Here is an 18,993-nt window from a genome sequence, read left to right on the forward strand (position 1 = left end):
GATAGAGAGTTAGAAACATTGATGAGAGAGAAACATCGATCAGCTGCCTCTTGCACATCCCCTACTGGTACATGCCCTTGACCGGGACCCTTGAGTCCGCAAGCCAACGCTCTATCCACTGAGCTAAACCGGTTTCGGCACACCCAATCCTATTCTGAACTCATCCGGGTCTCAGCTGCTATCTAGCTCAAGTCCCCAGTTTCTGCCAGCGTCCGAATTATTTCCTTTCTTCCTAACACTCCATCCTCCACTCAGCAACCTAAGAAATCATGTCACATCAAGATTCCACCCAAATCTAACGCCTTCCCATTGTATTTAGAATAATCTCCAAACTTCCTCCCAGGCTGTGGACAGGTAAAACCTGGTCTGTTTTGCACAGGGCCTTGTCACCTGCTTTTTCCCAAGCATTAAAAGCTGGGTCCTATGGCTGTTGCCTTCACTTAAGCCTAATTCACTTTCTCACTGAGCAACCTCCAGGCATTTTGTCACACTGTCATGTTGTTTTGAGCACTTACACTGTCTAAAATGGTCTTGTTTTTGTCTGTTGTCCCATAAAATGTAAGCTCGGGAGAGTAGGGACTTGCGCATTGCACTAGGCCTAACACTTAGTAGGTCCTCAACAAACCCAAGTTACTTAAGTGGCAGAGTGGGGCCTCTAAAGCAGCTTTGGGGCCCTATGATTTTGGGGATAGCGGCGGTGCCCTGCTGGGAAGGAAGGGAGAAGGAAGGGGGACTGTTCCCCGATGGCATCAGGCGGCAAGACTTCTTGAATAATTCACCATCATAACAACCCGCTTCGGGGAGGGCTGGGGTGCGGCCAGGACAACAAAGAAGGTAGATGGGATTCCCACCGGGGCAGTTCCGGGGCCCTGAAAGGCTGCTCTCCTGGGGCTCCTTGAGGAGGAAGCCCAAGAACCTTGTTTGGCCGGGATTCATTGAGCGAGTTCGACCTCCTTTCCCCACCACAGCCCCTTACTTTATATTGCCCCCCACCCCCCGCTCGTTTAGACCAAGGCGCATGCGCGCTTCGTGAATCCCGCTCCCTTTCCCAAATACGCGTGCGCCCCATCTGGGTTACCAATGGTCAGGGAGAGCCGTCAGTCCCTCGGTGGACCAATAGGCGTGCGAAGAGGGCCTCCGTCCCGCCTTCTGGCCATGAGAGGCACGCCTTCCGGAGCTAGGCCCCGCCTCCTCCGGCCCCGCCCCGCGGACCTCGGGCGTCTCGGGGCGGCGCTGGGTGGCGCGCAGCCTCGCTGGGATGCGGACGCCCCGGAGCCCCCTCCTCCGCCCCGCCCGCCGCGCGGTGCAGGCCGCCGTGGGGTTTCCTTCACCCCCCGCGCTGGTGGCTGCTCCTCTACGTCGCCCACGGTAGGCGTCCTGGACGTGGCACCATTTGGTTCTTAACTCTCCCTCCCGGCGTTTGCACTTCACTTTTCAATCATTGTTACTGGTAGGGATGGTCGTACTTTATACTAATGAAGAAGAGAGGATAAATCTTCAAATTCTCCTCTACCCACCTTTTGTTAAAAAAAAAAAAAAAAAAGTTTTAAAAAAGATATCTTTGCCCTAACCGGTTTGGCTCAGTGGATAGAGCGTCGGCCTGCTGACTTAGGGGTCCCAGGTTCAATTCCGGTCAAGGGCTTGTACCTTGGTTTCCGGCACATCCCCAGTAGGGGGTGTGCAGGAGGCACCTGATTGATGTTTCTCATTGATGTTTCTGACTCTTTATCCCTCTCCCTTCCTCTGCAAAAAAAAAAAAAATCAATAAAATATATTTAAAATATATATCTATATATCTTTATTGATTTCAGAGAGGAAGGGAGAGGGAAAGAGAGATAGAAACATCAATGTTGAGAGAGAATCACTGATTGGCTGCCTCCTGCACGTCCCCTACTGGGGATCAAGCCTGCAACCTAGGCATGTGCCCTTGACCGGAATCGAACCTGGGACCCTTCAGGCTGATGCTCTGTCTACTGAGCCAAACCAGCTAGGGACCACCTTGTTTTTTGAGGGTTGGAGTGGGTATAAGGTCTGTGTAATTTATCTGTTATTTTGTCCTTCAGTCATTCCACAAACATTTACTGAGCACCGGACTAGTGCCCCGGGCTATGCTACACGTTAGGGTATGGCCATGGGCCTAGGAAGGGAGCGTGGACAGACTCATCCCTGTCCTACTGGGCTTACCCACTAACCTATCAGCCGGCCAAGGAGGTAGCAGCCACTGGACACTAACGGACATTAAGCCACTGGACAGTTAATTGGGATAAGAGCTACAAAGGAGATGTAAGGGCTATCAATGTGTGTTCCAGGAGGGCTGTGTGTGGAGGGAGAGAAATTTTGGAGAAAACGACATCGCAGGTGCGCTATGGAAGATGACCAGGCGTTAACCAGGCTGCGTGGAGGGGAGGGGGTATACGCTGAAGAAGAGCCTTTTCGAGGACCCTGAGGTATAACGGAGGTAGACGAGGGACAAGTCCACGGCAGGCTGTACGTGGCAGCTAGTCTCCCTGTCTTGGCATCTTCCCCCCACCATCGAATTCTACCCAGCAGCCAAAAGGATCTTAAAAGTATACATCTGATCCTATCACTTCCCTGCACCAAACTCTCCAGTGAATTCAGTCTCCTTACTATGGCCACCAAGGCCTACAGAGTCTGGCTCCACACTTTCCTTTCAAAACTCCTTTTTTTAAAAAAAATATATTTTATTGATTTTTCACAGGAAGGGAGAGGGATAGAGTGTTAGAAACATCGATGAGAGAGAAACATCGATCAGCTGCCTCCTGCACACCCCCCACTGGGGATGTGCCCGCAACCAAGGTACATGCCCTTGACCGGAATCGAACCCGGGACCTTTTGGTCCGAAGGCTGATGCTCTATTCACTGAGCCAAACCGGTTTTGACTAAACTCACTTCTTATAATTATCCCCATTGCTGGCTCTGTCCGGCACTCCCTACCCTTTATTTTCCTTCATAGTTCTCATGACCATGTGAAATTATCTCTCTCTCTTTTTTTTTTATCTACCAGCCACTAGGACAGGAACTTTAGCATCTTATTTATTATATCCCCAGGATTTAGAACAGCGCCTGGCTGTTCGTAGATGCCCAATTATTATTCGTTGGATGTGTGAATTGGGGAGCACTTAGCAAGGATGTCTAACCCAGCAGGGGGTATCAGGAAAATGGTACTGAAGGCAGGGATATGAAGGCTGAGGCCTTAATGATTAAAAAAGAATTATTCCTTTTCTTCAAGAGAAGAGAAGAAAGTACTACGGCAGGGAGAGAAATAGAGGCAATAGGGGAAATGGGGTTGGAGAGGTGAGAAATGAGAGTGGAACACAGATCCTGAAAGCCCCTCAAAGGCAGTGTGGTGCCATTAAAGGATTTGAAGAGGGAGAGCGGTGACTCTCGTAAGGGACAGAAGCGGTCTAGTCTCGCTGAAGAAAGAAGTCCTTTTTGGTGTCAGTAATAAGGAGGAGTGTCATGTCTTCAGATGGGAAACCAGAGCTGAAAGGACAGGTTCTAAAGGTGATTGATAAGGTTTATTCATTCTTTCGTCTGGTGTTTCTTGAGCATCTCCTCTCTGCTGCGAATGGAATGAGAAAGTCCTCTCTCTGACTTGACCGTGGGTGTAACAGTGGGACTGGGAGGGGCGACCTCCATGGGGGCTTGGTCTGAGGCCTAAAGAGCAAGGAGCCTGTGACGTGATACTTGCCAGTCTCCAGGGCAGACGTTTGCTATCTGAGCTGAGCCGGCAGCCCTGCAGAGGGCTAGCAGCAGCGGGGCCAGAACCCTGCTGCAGCGTCAGCCAGACTATTTTTGTACTTCTGCTTCTGCTTACATTTCCCAGTTGTCCTCCCTTGGTGTTTAGCGAAGTCTTTTAAAAGTGTGCAACAGGACCAGGAATACATACGTGCCACCTAACACGCCCCTAGTGGCCAGTGCAGCGAGGCCTAGGTGTTGGAGGTGACTCCCTAAGGGAGTGGTTCTCAGTCGCCCCCTAGGGGACATTTTGGAAACTTGTGTCTTTAGGGGAGACCCTGGAGGCACTTTGTAAAAAAAAAATTTCTTTATTGATTAAGGTATCACATATTTGTCCTCAACCCCCCATTCCAATCCCCCACCCCTCCCCACTCATGCCCCCACCCCCCTATTGTCTTTGACCACTGGTTAGGCTCATATGTATGCACACAAGTCCTTCGGTTGATCTCTCCCTTTTATCCCCACCCTCCCTTTGAGGTCCGACAGTCTGACCCATGGCTCCTTATCTCTGGGTCTGTTCTTGTTCCTCAGTCTGTGTTGTTCACTCTGGAGGCACTTGGAGGATTACATGGATGGAGGGCAGGAAAGTAGACATTCTACATTCACAAAGAGTTCTCTCATTCTACCTGACTTTGGAAATTTCCACTCAACAACGTATGCAAATATTAAAAAAAAACAAGTCAGCAGGACTGTGTTATATAATAACGTAGAAAATTGTAGAGAAGGAGGCTTAAATAAAATAATTTCCAACTATGTAATATATTTATTTGAAAAGAATTTCTGTGCAGTAGTACAGTTTCTAAAGAAGCAATGAACTGACTGCAAATATATAATAAAATTTTGATAGCTTAATTGAGGTATAATTTATATACTATAAAATTCTCTCCTTTGCAGTGTACAGTTCAATGATTTTTAGTAAATTTACTGAGTTGTGCAACAGCTAATCTCTGTTCCCACTACAGCTTCAGGCAGCTGCTAATCTATTTTCTGTCTCTATAGCTTCACCTGTTCTCAAATTTCATATTAATAGAATCGTACAATATGTGATCTTCTGTGTCTGGCTTCTTTCATTTAACATAATATTTTTTATATATTTTATTGATTTTTTTACAGAGAGGAAGAGAGAGGGATAGAGAGTTAGAAATATCGATGAGAGCCGAAACCGGTTTGGCTCAGTGGATAGAGCGTCGGCCTGCGGACTGAAAGGTCCCGGGTTGATTCCGGTCAAGGGCATGTACCTTGGTTGCGGGCACATCCCCAGTAGGGGGTGTGCAAGAGGCAGCTGAGTGATGATTCTCTCTCATCGATGTTTCTAACTCTCTATCCCTCTCTCTTCCTCTCTGTAAAAAATCAATAAAATATGTTTTAAAAAATCAATAAAATATATTTAAAGAAAAAGAAAGAAAGAAAAGACCATGTGTGAGGAACCTGGCCTCCCGCCACAGCCAGCCCCAGTTCTGTGTTATAGTGGCTCAGCGTGGAAGCAGAGCCTCAGTCCACGTTCCTGGCGATGACTTCGGCCCTGGCCCACATCCCTAGTGGGGTTGTGCAGGAGGTAGCTGATTGATGTTTCTCTCTCATTAATGTTTCTAACTCTCTATCCCTCTCCCTTCCTCTCTGTTAAAATATCAATAAACTATATTAAAAATATCTACATATATAAAAGCCAAGTGACTGGGATGACCACTTGCTATGACATGCACTGCCGTGGCCAACTGGCCCATTCGGGGCCCCAAATGGCCCCCTTCCAACCTCCTGCGGCCCCTCCTCCTGGCCAGCCCCACCCATGATCGGCCCCTGATCACCTCCCCATTATCCCCCCAACAGCGGGCCAGCCAGCCTCCTGTGTCCTCCCACCCCACCAGCCCAGCCCCTATCAGCCCCATTGGGGTGGGCCAGCTAGAGCCCACCCATGCATGAATTCGTGCACTGGGCCCCTAGTATAAATATAAAAGTCCAAGGGAAGCCCTGGCCAGTGTGGCTCAGCGCTTAGTGCATCAGCCTTTGCACCTGAAGCGTCTCAGGTTTGATTTCCAGTCAAGGCCAGGGACCTAGGTTGCAGGTTCAAATCCTGGCCCTGACTGGGGCAGGTTTGGGAGGCAACCAACCAACCCATGTGTCATGTCTTGTGTCTCTTGTTGCTCCCACATCTATTTCTCTCTCTCCCTCTCAGTTAATAAAATAAAAAAATATATAAGGTGGTATAAAAAATAAATAAGGAGGGGGGGCATTGGTATATGTACAAAAATAATAATTTAATAAATAAATATATTATTAAATAAATAAATAAGGTGGTATCAACTCTGGAAGATTTTTAAACTGAAGGATAAAAAGAAGAAATAGAAGCCTCCTGAACACTGTTTTACTACACAGTGAAGCGGGGGAGCAGACCGGCGCCAATATAGTATGTGTGACAAATGTTTGTGGAATGAATGAACTGGAAGGAAGAAAGGTGCAGGTATCACCTGTCTTCTTCACAGGAATGAGCCCTACACAACATTTCCTGGAAAAACAGGAAGTCTGGATGGGGCAAATAATGACATCGTGATGATGGTTCATTTTGGTTCAACAACTTGGCATGTACCCAACCTGTGTCAGTAAAGGGATGAGTAAGACATCCTCTTACTGACCCCTCTAAGGACTTAACTTATTACAATTCTTGGTGCCCAGCAGCGTACTGTACACATGCATTATGGTACTGAAACCTCACAACCCTTTTATGAGGTAGGAGCTGTCACTCCCCTTTTATAGATGAGAAACAGAGGCTCATGTCATTATTGAAGATCAAACGGCGAGTAAGTGGCGGAGCCAGGTTTCACACCAGCTGGTCTCACTGAAACTGGGCTCCAGTGCTGTGGGACCCAGGACAGGAAAAGACCTGTGTTGCCTGGTGCGTCTGGAAAGACTTCACTGAGGTCATTTTATTTTATTTATTTTTATTTTTTTAAAATCAGTCTTTATTGTTCATATTATTACAAAGGTTCCTCATTTCTCCCCCCCTCCACCAGGTTCCCACCCCACCCTCCGCCCCCTTCCCCTCCCCCATTGTCCTCATCCATAGGTGCACAGTTTATGTTCAGTCCACTGAGGTCATTTTAAAAGGACACAGCAGCTCTGACAGGTGTTTTGGTTTTGTTTTGTTTTGTTTTGTTTTTACTATATCTTATTGATTTTTTACAGAGAGGAATAGAGAGCTAGAAACATCAATGATGATCGATGATGTTTCTAGAAACATCGATGAGAGAAACATCGATCAGCTGCCTCCTGCACACCCCCCTCTGGGGATGTGCCTGCAACCAAGGTACATGCCCTTGTCCGGAATCGAACCCGGGACCTTTCAGTTCGCAGACCGATGCTCTATCCACTGAGCCAAACAGGTTTCGGCAGCTCTGACAGGTTTGGCTCAGTGGATAGAGAGTCAGTCTGTGGACTGAAGGGTCCCAGGTTCGATTCCGGTCAAGGGCATGTACGTTGGTTGCGGGCACATCCCCAGTAGGGGATGTGCAGGAGGCAGCTGATCGATGCTTCTCTCTCATCAATGTTTCTTGACTTTCTGTCCCTCTCCTGAACTCTCTGTGAAAAATCAATAAAATATATATATATATTTTAAATTAAAAAATAAAAAAGACACAGTAAACAAGCGGTTAGTGAGCATCTCCCATGCACAGGCTTGTTTCGCTGATTCCAGTAATGGTCCTGAGCGATGGTGCGGAGGCCTCCACGTTAGTTGGGCAACAGGCTCAGAAGCTGGCGTCTGTCAGGTCATAATTGTGTGCGTGTGACCTGACCTAAATCACTGAGGTCCAGGGCGATGCGGTTGCGGCATCACAGATAACCCCCTTCTCATGTCCATGAAGGATGGAGCCTGTACAGCACTTTCCAGTTTCTGAGCTACGTGACACAGCCCCCCTGCCCTGTGAGGAAGGAAAAGCCGTTCATACAACCGGTGCTGCTGATGCAGCCAGGCGTGTGGGGGACTCCCTCCCTCAGGCATGCCGCCTCTGCCCTCCCTCTGCTCTCCTCCGGTTAGTGATCCCTGCCCTTTCTCCTCCAGAAGCCTTCCAGGATAGCTCCTCACCTCGTCACTGGTTCGTCTTCACGTGTAACTATCTGTGTGAGCGTCTGACGCCCTGCTGCCCAGCCTCTGCGGACAAAGGCTGCCTTCACCATCTCTCAGTATCGCGGCCAGTGGACCTGTCCACTCTTGTGTTAGTATCAACTTTATTAGCATCCCTTTAACATTTTTTCTCAAGAAAGCAATGTGACTATGGTTCCCATCCCCCTGGATTCTGGAGCCTCTGCCCAGTCCTCGCAGGTTTTTGATTTAGATTCTTTCCTAAGCTGTCATTCACACATGCCTTCTAGAACATCACCAGGTCTGTAATCACCAGCAACCTGGAGGAAACCGGCCGCCCTTTACAAGTATGGTCGAAGTTGCCTCACTTCCGGTGTCATGTGACTCTCCTGTCGTCATCACATGACCCATCCACTCCATGATGCCGGAATTAATCCCCAAGGCTAATCCTGGGTCTGTAGTGAACCAAGTACCGGGAGCTCCACTTTTATTTAGTGGACTCCTGTCCCTCCGAGGCTGTGAGCCCTGCAGGCTTCTCACCCCGCGATGGAGCTGGCAAGTCCTTCCAGAGAGGTGAGTGGGCCAGGGCTCCCAAGTGATCTTGCCTGCTTCTGGAATCCTGACCATCAGGTTCAGGAATTCAATGAATGAGACTCTCCTCGAACTCAGGCCATCATGGCATTTCTGTGGAGGGACAGGACGAGGGAGAGATGGGTGGAAAGAGGGGAGGAGGAGGGTCCTGGTCCGGGCTGGCAGAGACTCACTAACAGGGCTTGGAGGGAAGGCTGGCACCAGCAGAGGGCCCATTCCGTCCCTCTTGGAGTCTGAGGGTGCCCATGGGAGCTGAGCACCGCCCTGGGGAGTAGCTGAGGGGTGAGAGGGGCTTGCCTTCCAGCCGCTCTTCATTCTGTTCTCAGGAATGTCCCACGGCCCCGGGCAGGGTGGGCATCATGGCTGCCGGACTCTCAGGATTGCTCCTACTTCAGGCAGTCTCTTGGGCATCAGGTGAGTAAATCGAGGAGGAGGGAGGTGGCCCCAACACTCTCTTCTTCGGTGATTTCCTGACGAACTGGTGGTGGAGCATCAGTAGATGCTCAACTAATGCTTTTGAGTGGAGGTACAGCAAGGAGATTTTAATCCTCACCCAAGGATTATTTTTCCCATTGATTTTTATTTTTTATTTAATTTTAATTATTTAATAATTTATTTTTTAGAGAGTGAAAGGGAGAAAGAGAAACATCTGTGTGAAACACATAGATGGGTTGATTGGTTGCCTTCCTTTTGCAGCCCAACTTGGGTCAGGGATCGAACCCGTAACCCAGGTATGTGCCCTTGACAGGAGTCAAACCTGAGACCCTTTCACGCAGGGGCCAGTGCCCTAACTGTTGAGCCATGCCGGCCAGGGTGCGAGAGGGTTTTAGGAACCGGTGTTCAGTCTCTCCTGAACAGTGTGGCTTCTCCCAGCGTCATCCTTCAGCCCTTGCCTCTCTCTTCCTCCCAGGTGCCCGCCCCTGCATCCCCAAAAGCTTTGGCTACAGCTCGGTGGTCTGTGTCTGCAATGCCACGTACTGTGACTCTCTGGACCCCCTGACCCTGCCTGCCCCTGGCACCTTCACACGCTACGAGAGCACACGCAGCGGGCGCCGAATGGAGCAGAGTCTGGGGACCATCCGGGCCAATCAGACAGGCACAGGTAACCCCTTCCCCCCTAAGCCAGGCTGGGGACCCCCTGGGGTTTCTCCCTGTGCACTGACACCCTGATTCCCTGCGTGTGTTCTCAGGGCTGTTACTGACCCTGCAGCCGGAGCAGAAGTTCCAGAAAATAAAGGGATTTGGAGGGGCCATGACGGATGCTTCTGCTCTCAACATCCTGGCCTTGTCACCCCCCGCCCAGAAATTGCTACTCAAATCATACTTCTCTGAAGAAGGTGAGGAGGAGGGGGGCAAGATGACAGTGCAACTGACCTTGACATTTCCTTCGACCCTGACTTCTATCCATCCCTGACATTTGCCCAAATAAACAATATTGTGCTACCCGTCTTCCACGGAGTGCTTGGGGATTCTCAGGCCCAGGCCTGTGTTTCACCCAGGTGCCTGGCTCCACTGGCCCTCACCCTGGAGCCCAGACCTGCTTTAGGACTGGCAAGTGATAGGCCAGGCCCTACCTGCTCCTACTGACTCAGACTCCCAGATCCTGGTCTTTCGCTACAGGAATTGAGTACAACATCATCCGGGTACCCATGGCCAGTTGTGACTTCTCCATCCGCATCTACACCTACGCCGACTCCCCTGATGACTTCCAGTTGCACAACTTCAGCCTCCCAGAGGAAGATGTCAAGCTCAAGGTGGGCACCCTGGCTTCCCCAGGCACTGGTAGCTTTGCTGCCCGGGATCTGAAAATTTTCAGGCTCGAGAAGTACAGAGAGACAGAACCTGGCCCCTATTCTCTCTGCTCCGTCCTGGGGGTGGGAGGGCGGGGGCTAATGGCTAGGCCTGATGCACTGGTTGGGCCAGTCTGTTCTAACTCTTGCTCTCCTCACTATCTTTGTTTCTAGATACCCCTGATCCACCAAGCCCTAGAGATGTCCCCGCGCCCTGTCTCGCTCTTCGCCAGTCCTTGGACATCACCCACGTGGCTCAAGACCAATGGGAAAGTGAACGGGAGGGGGTCACTCATGGGTCGGCCGGGGGACCACTACCACCAGACGTGGGCCAGATACTTTGTCAAGTAAGGGAGCAACCCGGTCTATGTCCCTACCTGGTTTCACCTACAGAGGACTCTCTTCACCTCACCTTCCCATCTTCTGGGCCTTTCTGACCTGGGCCCCCAGTTTTCCCCACCTCATCAGCCTCCTGGTCCTAAGGTTCTTGGTCTCCTTTCTCTCTTTCTTTCGGAAATATTTTATTGATTTTTAAATATATATATATATTTTATTGATTTTTTACAGAGAGGTAGAGAGAGGGATAGAGAGTTAGAAACATCGATGAGAGAGAATCATTGACCAGCTGCCTCGACTGGAATCGAACCCGGGACCCTTCAGTCCACAGGCCGATGCTCTATCCACTGAGCCAAACCCATTTCATCATCTGGGTCTCCTTTCTTGGTCGTAGTCACACATACCCTCCCTCTGCCAGGTTCCTGGATGCCTACGCGGAGCACAAGTTACAGTTCTGGGCAGTGACAGCTGAGAATGAGCCCACGGCAGGGCTCTTTAGCGGGTACCCCTTCCAGTGCCTGGGCTTCACCCCTGAACACCAGCGAGACTTCATTGCCCGGGACCTGGGCCCCACCCTGGCCAACAGCGCTCACCGAGACGTCCGTCTGCTCATGCTGGACGACCAGCGCTTGCTGTTGCCCCACTGGGCCGAGGTGGTAAGGCCCAGGACCTCCACGGGTACCCCAGTGACCCCCAAATCCAGGATCCAGCGACTAGCTCTCAAACGGAGTACCTTCCCTGCCCCAACTCTTTTCTTAAAGATACTTTTACTGATTCCAGAGAGGAAGAGACAGAGATAGAAACATCAGCGGTGAGATAGGATCATTGATTGGCTGCCTCCTGCAGGCCCCACACTGGGGATGGAGCCCGAAACCCGGGCATGTGCCCTGACCTGGAATAGAACCGTGACCTCCTGCTTCATAGTTTGACCCTCAACCACTGAGCCATGCTGGCCAGGCCTGCCCCTACACTTGAGCGAGGTGCCCAGGTGGTATATCCCTGGAGTGCTGGGGTGGTAGCTTCCCTTTTGGATCCCCAGGACCCCATGGATGTTACTGCAACCCCCTCTAGTTGTGTTCATCCCATAGTCCATTTCTCTGGTCCCCTAGTGTTTCCCAGAACCCTCCGAACACGCAGGGCCGGGTTCAATGGCCTCCTTTCCCCAGAATCCCCCTTCCCTGTGCAGGTGCTGGCAGACCCAGAGGCAGCTAAGTATGTTCACGGCATTGCCGTTCATTGGTACCTGGACTTTCTGGCTCCAGCAAAGGCCACCCTGGGGGAGACACACCGCCTGTTCCCGGACACCATGCTCTTTGCCTCGGAGGCCTGTGTGGGCTCCAAGTTCTGGGAGCAGAGTGTGCGGCTGGGCTCCTGGGACCGAGGGGTGCAGTACAGCCACAGCATCATCACGGTGAGCACCTGTCTCCCTTTTCACCAAGCAGCCCCCGGCCCCTTCCTGCTCTCACCAGACTGATGGTCGGCCTCCGCTCCAACTTCCCCCAGCTGGCTTTCTCCTGGGGGCACCGTTAGGGACCTCACGATCCCTTCAGATCTGTCCATCCCATCACCCTCCTTCCAGATGCTTGGGCAGTTAGAGCTGCCTGCTTCCCCAGCTTCTCTTGTGACGCTTCCTCCTCAGGCTCCCTCTTAGATGTCAGGCCAGAGCCCCCCTCATGGGCTCAGGCACCGGAGCCCACCCACCGCGTTCACTACGTTACCCGGGACCCCGTGTCCAGCCTGTCTCCGCCCTGTTCCTGCCCTAGAACCTCCTCTACCACGTGGTCGGCTGGACTGACTGGAACCTCGCCCTGAACCCTGAAGGGGGACCCAACTGGGTGCGCAACTTTGTGGACAGTCCCATCATCGTGGACATCACCAAGGACACGTTCTACAAACAGCCCATGTACTACCACCTCGGCCACTTCAGGTGAGGGTGGGGGGCAGGCCCCCCAATCCACAGCAGGCCCAGTATTTCCTGTCCTGGCTTACATCACCCACACGGGCAGCAGGAAGGTGTTTAGGGTGGGACCCTTGGGAGAGGCACACCTCTCCCTCTTGCACCATCTGGGCAGGAAGTGACTTGACAGCATCAGACATAGCTGGAGCTGGGAGGCAGGAAGGAGGGCATGCCAGCAGCATGGCTCAAGACCGGAGAATTGGGGCAGAGCCTTAGCAAGGGAAGTGGGGACGGGGGGAGGGTGTTTGAATTCTTGGGTTACGCGTTGCTGGGCATTACTTTCAGGGTCAGAGGGGCTGGGCGGGGGTCCCTGACGCTGCCTGTTCCCTCTTCAGCAAGTTCATTCCTGAGGGCTCCCAGAGAGTGGGGCTGGTTGCTAGTGAGGAGACCGACTTGGAAACGGTGGCAGTGATGCGCCCCGACGGCTCTGCAGTTGTGGTGGTGCTGAACCGGTGAGAGCAGCAGCTGGCCCGGGCACTGGGCAGAGGGCTGGCGGTGGGTTTGGCAGGATCATACCTCAGCTCTCCTCCTCCCTCCCCAGCTCCTCCAAGGATGTGCCTCTCACCATCAAGGATCCTGCTCTGGGCTTCCTGGAGACCGTCTCACCAGCCTACTCCATTCACACCTATCTGTGGCGTCGCCAATGACGGAGCAGACACCCAGGCAGAGGCTTGGGCTCCACATGGGCATTAAAGGGACCGAGTCAGTCACATGCTGTCTGTGGCTAACAGGGAACAGCAGGGCCTGGGTGAGTGTAAGTGACGTAAGCCCAGGAGCAGTGGTTTGGGTAACTCACTCTCCCTCTAGCTGGTGCCAGGGGCTGGAGGCCCCTCAGGAAAGGATTGGGAAGCCCCAGTGCCACCCCCCCACCCCCCCAGCTTGTGTGTGTTCTCTGTGCTGGTTGCTGGTGGAAACTGGGCCTAGGCCCAGGGTGAGCTCACTGTCTGTACAAACACAGATGGGGGGCGGGGGGGGGGGGAGGGAAGGGCAAGAAAAGGAAGAGACTAGGAAGGCTGGACCCAGAGCTGAGGACTGTTTGTCTTTCCGGGAGATGCAGACCTGGGTCCTTGCGGGAGCAATGTCAGCTTCAGGGCCAAGCAGCTCAGAAGCCAAGGACCCAGATGGCCCTGACAGGACAGAATGTCTGATCCCAGCAAATGTGAGCAGGTTTATTTTCAGGGGGACACCCCATTACTGGCTGTACCGACAACGGGGAGACACAGGGACCTTGGAATGCATGAGAGTAGAAAAGTCAGTCCTGGGAGCATGAGGACAAATCATTCCTCCTCCTCTTCCTCAGCCATGCTCAGGGCCCCCGGGCCGGGGGTCCGGGCAGGTGTTGCCCGCTGGATAGAGACAATGCCACTGAGCAAGGCGTAGCCCAGCATGGCTGCCAGCCCCACCAGCACGGACAGGACCTGGGTCCGGCGCCGGTACGGCTCCTCCTCCGTCTCTGGGCCCAGCGGCGTCTGCCGTGGAGGTAGCACCTCAGCTGAGGGGGAAGGAAGGAAGGTGGGCCGGGAGGCTCGCTCCTGGACCCCTGCCCACTCTCCCCAGAGCCACAACCACCCGCCTCCATCTGCCCCTTACCTCCATCCCAGGGGAAGTAGAGGCTGAGGATGTGGGTGCAGTAGGCACAGAGGTTGTGCAGCCCCCGAAGGTGGGCCTGCAGCTTCCCGCTGGGCAGCTTCACCTGCAGCAGCAGGACCAGGTGGCTAAAGACAAAGGCGTCCAGGGAGGCAGGGCTGAGGCAGAGAGAGAGGGGTGAGATGGAGGAGGACGGCTTTGGCAGAGGGGGCAGAGATGGAGTCAGAGGAAGAGGTGGCTCTGGGGAGGAGAGGACACACCTTTCTGGGTCTTGTGTGACGACGGCTCCTAGGTGGCGCCAGCCTGGCCCTGAATGGGACTCTAGCCCAGGGCTGCATAAAGGGCACATTGAGTGCCCCACTGCCCTGCAGGCTCCTGTGCCTGGCGGCCCTCCCTCCTGTACCACTGAGTCAACTCCCAGCCCTGCTGTCACCAGACCTGGTGTCTGACCCGAGGCTTCTCGTCCAAAGCTGAGCCCACCCAGGCCCCTGCGGCTACATCAAAACCCTCATCTTCTTCCAAGCCACCTCCTACTCCCCCGGGTCAGACTCACGCGTCTCCAAAGAAGAATTTCTGAGAGCCCAGGCGCTGGGAGAGGAGGGTCAGGCATTCCCGAGCGTCCTGGTACAGCTGCAGGGAGGACACAGGGAGCCAAGGCTGCGGGCGCTGTGCCACCTCCCCTCCTGGGCAGTCCCATGCCTGCCATCGGCCGTGGGGCTTCTCTCGTACAAGCACCCTACCCCAGAGGTACCTCCTTCTCCAGCTCTTCCTCGTTCTCAGGCCTGTGCTCCCCACACAGCAGCTGGAGCCGCTCTATGTGCTGCCGCTGCATGCGGCCAGGCAGGAAGAAGTTGAGGGGGAAGGGCATGGCCTCTGCGTACCACTTCCGGGTCACCTCCACATAGTTCTTGGCGTCTATCCAAAACGTATGGATCTGGACGGGCACACAGGAAGGACGGGGTAGGTCTGAGCCAGTGCCCCTGCCAGACTCAGGGTGGGCTGCTGATGCCCAGGCTGCTCCAAGGCTGGAGGGGTGAGGTGAGGGGTTTGGGTGCGTGTCCCCGGCCCTCCCCCGCTGGCCACATACCCTGGGAGGTCCGGGCACACTCACCAGCACCGGGAGCAGCTTCTCCTCCAGCAGAGACATGAAGGCTAAGGTGTCGGCCCCTTGCCGGGCAGACAGGTCATAGTCAGCATTGTACTTCTGAGGAGGAAATGCCCCCATGAGCTGGTGCTGGGGGAGCGCAGGGCCCTTCCTGCCTGGCACCACCACTGGCCTCTGAGCGTAGCAGACGAAGAGTGAGGAGTTCCTCCTGCTGAGGCCCTGGGGCCTGGGCACAGCCAGGAGCCTGTTTCTGTTGGCGGACAGCCTGGGCCTTGGAGCCTGCTGGCCGTCAAGATCCCGTGCCCATTGGGGAAGGAAAGGAGGCCCAGCCGCAAACCAGGAGCAGCTCCCAGACTTTCCACGGAAAGGTGGCAACATGCCTGCTGACAGCAACTTTCTAACAGTAACTCCTGCAGTGCAGGCACCGCAAAGCTAACAGAGTGAGCTCAGAGGCAGGCTGGGCCGCCATCCACGCCTCAGAACGAGGGAACGCCATCCTCCTGCTCCTGGACCCGTGGCTATTTCCTCTATTTCATTCCATGGCCCAGGCGCCGCCACCACCACACATTCCAACCGGACCCCCAGGTCTCAGACCGCCTCATCTTCCTAGGCTCCAGTGTCTGTTGCTTAGCAACCCCCTCCACATTTTTGAGTAAACTCTGTCCCCGAATAACCTTCTGAGCATGATCCTTCAATCCCTCTGAGCCTCACTTTCTTCCCTGTGGAATGGGGGTACTGATCTCTTTCTCCCAATGTGGCTATTATGAGGGAACTCTGAGAACTGGAAAAGGTGTGCTCACACATCAGGCAACATGGCTGTGGCCCAGTGCCTGCCAGGAACTCTGGCTTTTATCTGGATCCCCTCTCTACATGCTTCTCAAGCCTCCACTAATTCCCCAGCTCCTTAGTATTTGGGAAAGTAGAAATGGAGAAGAGGGTCCCACTTCTGTATTCCCCCCCCCCTTTTAAAGATATATTTGTATTGATTTCAGAGAGGAAGGGAGAGGGAGAGAGCGAGAAACATCAATGATGAGAGAGTCACTGATCGGCTGCCTCCTGCATGCCCTCCACTGGGGATTGAACCTACAGCCGGGGCATGTGCCCTTGACCGGAATTGAACCTGGAACATTTCAGTCCGCAGGCTGACCCCTGTCCACTGAGCCAAACCAGCTAGGGTGTGTTCCTTTTTTGATCAGACCATGAAAACTAAAAGAACCCTTGGAAAGCACCCTGGCTCAGCCCCCTGGTTTTACAAATAAGGAGCTTAGCATGGAACAGACTGTCCAGTCTCAGGGGAAAGGCGGGGGTTATGTGGGAAGAGATTAACCAAAGAACATGTATGTATATGTATAACCCATGGACACAGACAATAGGGTGGTGGAGGCCTGGGGCAGGGCAGGCTATAAGGGGTCAATGGGAGAAAAAAGAGGACATATGTAATCCTTTCAAGGAGGAAGGTAAACAACAAATGAGGAGCTTGGGGCCCTGACACATTAAGCGAGGTGCCCAGGTCACTCGGTCCAGGAGAGAGTGAGGAACGTGGCTGGGGTCTCCCCATTCTTGTAATACTCTTCCAACTTCCACCTGGCTCTAACCCTTGTCTACCCTGAGTTCCACATCCCGCCTGACCTACTCCCTGAAAAATGGGCGATGGCCCTTCGAAATCCCTTTCTGGTCTCACTTTCAAGGGTCTCACCTGAGCCAGCTGCTCTCTTCCAGTCTCCTTTCCCGCCCTCGTGTCATCAGCCTGTTCATCTCTCTCTCTGCCCAGCAGACAGAAGGCACTGTGCCTCCAGATGCCCCAAAGTGCCCCAGCGTAATCTCTGGCCTACTTACTGCATCATACCAACACTGTGTGTGTGTGTGTGTGTGTGTGTGTCCCGCCATCACACTGTTCCTTGAAGCTCTGGGTCCCCTGCATCTAGCCTGGCATATACCTGGGCCTCAATAAATGTGTGTTGCACTGAACTGACCGAACGTTTCTCACTAGCAGTTCCCTTTGCCAGCCACCTACCTCTTTCCGAAGGTGGGTGATGATCTTGTGTGGTGCTGAGATGACCTCGCCGTGACTGGTCCGAAGGGCAGGCAGCGTTCCTGACATCGAGAAAGAAGTACGCCCACCAGACCCTTAGCTACCCGTCCGTATTTGGACCACATTCCTGTCTGTCTCCTGCTTCTCCCTCTGTACACCCTTTCCCGCCCCCCGCCCAGGGACACGGGGTACCTGAAGGGCTTCGCCAGGGGTTGGAGATCTTGTGCACCTTGAGCGGGGCACCCGTAAACCTGGCATAGGTCTGCAGAAGGAAGCAAAAGGCAGGGAGGCCAGAGACATGGTCCCCACAGGGGAATCAAGAAGAGGAAACATGTATTGAATACCTTTAATGCTATGATCTATGTTTAGTACTTCACACACACACACACACACAGAGGACATTACTTCACAATGGGCAACACAGGGCTCAGAGATGATGGACAGATCCATGATTACCAGTCAGCTAGGGAAATCCTTTCATCTCCTCTCCTACAATCTACCTGGCGAACATTTATCCTCAGAGTGTGTTCTAACCAGTATATCCCTTTTCTTGGAAAAACTGACCAAGCACTTTTTTGTTGTTCATTTTCACCCAAGGATACCTCCCCCCCCTCATTGATTTTTAGAGAGTGGAAGGGAGGGAGAGAGAGAGAGAAACATGGATGGGAGACATTGACCGGTTGCCTCCCCAACTGAACCCGAGACCCTTCAGTCCACAGGTCCACACGCTAACTTCTGAGCCAAGTTAGCCAAACCGGCTAGGGCCGACCATGCCCCGTCTAGGCAACCTCTGTGGCCTGTTCTTACTTATACCTTAGCACCGGAACATTTTATCACAGTTATTTGCTGACATGTCTTCCTTTCTATAAGCAACCACAAGGCGGGGGGACCAAGTCTTATTTATTTTGCATGCCAATGTCTGGTACTCGGAAGAGGACTCATACACGCTTATTAAATGAAGGAGTGAATGAATTAAATGAACTAGTCTGACTCCAAAGCTCTTTCTACGGGGCCTGGCTGTGGGCCCTTTGGTCCAATAAACAATAAGAGCAATCAATGCTGTGTGGTGAGGAAGAGGAGGAGGGAAGGGAGGAATAGGAGGGAAAGGAGGAGGAGGAGGAAGAGGGGAGGGAGGAGGAGGAGAGGCTGAGAAGGTAGGAACACTACGCCTGAGAACCCGGAGGCTGCTCAGCTCCGGTCAACAAGGCCATGAAGAATCCACCCAGAGAGAAGTGATCGCCCCAAGGTCACTCAGCCGGCAAATGGATGAGCGAGGCGGAAACCCATTTCCCGAGCCCTCGGCCAGGCCTCTCTTTACGGCCACACAAAAGCCAGGCTGCTCAGGCATAGGGCACCAGGCCCAAGGCGGACCGGCACGCCCTTCGGCTGCCTCAGTTTCTCCCGCTTCGCCCGTGATGAGGAGCCCTGGCAAAGTCCGGGCGATCGGCTAGTCAGGGCCCCCTCCCGGGCCCTCCAGGGCGCCAGCACCAGCCCTCACCAGTACCGCCAGGCTGTCCAGGTCCACGGACGGCAGCCCCCAGCCCCCCGACCAGCAGAACAGCTCCATGGGCGCCGCCATCTTGCCCGCCCTCTGGCCCGGAAGCACTTCACCCCGCGCCTCGGCCCGCCCCCCGCCGCCGCTGCAGCCGCCGCCGCCGGGTCGCTGGAGGCCGAGGGCTGAGGGCGGCTCCGCGGGAGGTGCGGCTTCTGGTGGCCCGGGCGGCGGGGGCGGGGCTGAGGCCTCTGGGGAGGGCGGCCGCC

At 53.6% G+C, this 18,993-nt stretch overlaps 2 protein-coding genes across 2 annotated transcripts; one reads left to right on the top strand and one right to left on the bottom strand.

The window, feature by feature from the left end:
- Positions 1-1,240: 1,240 nt before the first annotated feature.
- GBA (glucosylceramidase beta) lies at positions 1,241-13,215 on the top strand. The gene is made up of 12 exons (XM_036442813.2): positions 1,241-1,368; positions 7,814-8,407; positions 8,752-8,839; positions 9,336-9,527; positions 9,616-9,762; positions 10,046-10,179; positions 10,390-10,562; positions 10,970-11,207; positions 11,738-11,962; positions 12,315-12,478; positions 12,844-12,960; positions 13,050-13,215. Exons 2-12 carry the CDS (start codon positions 8,381-8,383, stop codon positions 13,153-13,155), a joined length of 1,611 nt encoding a protein of 536 aa, XP_036298706.1. The 5' UTR covers positions 1,241-1,368; positions 7,814-8,380; the 3' UTR covers positions 13,156-13,215.
- A 451-nt stretch (positions 13,216-13,666) lies between these two features.
- On the bottom strand, positions 13,667-18,845 carry MTX1 (metaxin 1). The gene is made up of 8 exons (XM_036442830.2): positions 18,737-18,845; positions 17,425-17,494; positions 17,215-17,294; positions 15,207-15,299; positions 14,847-15,029; positions 14,649-14,725; positions 14,099-14,253; positions 13,667-14,000 (listed from the first exon to the last, which is right to left on the bottom strand). The coding sequence occupies exons 1-8, from the start codon at positions 18,809-18,811 to the stop codon at positions 13,786-13,788; spliced, it is 948 nt and encodes a 315-aa protein (XP_036298723.1). The 5' UTR covers positions 18,812-18,845; the 3' UTR covers positions 13,667-13,785.
- Positions 18,846-18,993: the final 148 nt, after the last annotated feature.

The sequence above is a fragment of the Pipistrellus kuhlii genome, unplaced genomic scaffold (assembly GCF_014108245.1).
Source record: "Pipistrellus kuhlii isolate mPipKuh1 unplaced genomic scaffold, mPipKuh1.p scaffold_m20_p_18, whole genome shotgun sequence".
Classification (NCBI taxonomy): Eukaryota; Metazoa; Chordata; class Mammalia; order Chiroptera; family Vespertilionidae; genus Pipistrellus; species Pipistrellus kuhlii.

Bases quoted from the DNA above. Each gene is read 5' to 3' on its own strand.
- MTX1 (XM_036442830.2), bottom strand. From the start codon at position 18,811: ATGGCGGCGCCCATGGAGCTGTTCTGCTGGTCGGGGGGCTGGGGGCTG. The intron at 15,030-15,206 runs GTGAGTGTGCCC...GTGCCCGTCCAG, and splicing joins AGAAGCTGCTCCCGGTGCTG to ATCCATACGTTTTGGATAGA. The intron at 14,001-14,098 runs GTAAGGGGCAGA...CTTCCCCCTCAG, and splicing joins CTACTTCCCCTGGGATGGAG to CTGAGGTGCTACCTCCACGG.
- GBA (XM_036442813.2), top strand. From the start codon at position 8,381: ATGGAGCTGGCAAGTCCTTCCAGAGAG. The intron at 9,763-10,045 runs GTGAGGAGGAGG...CTTTCGCTACAG, and splicing joins ATCATACTTCTCTGAAGAAG to GAATTGAGTACAACATCATC. The intron at 10,563-10,969 runs GTAAGGGAGCAA...TCCCTCTGCCAG, and splicing joins TGGGCCAGATACTTTGTCAA to GTTCCTGGATGCCTACGCGG.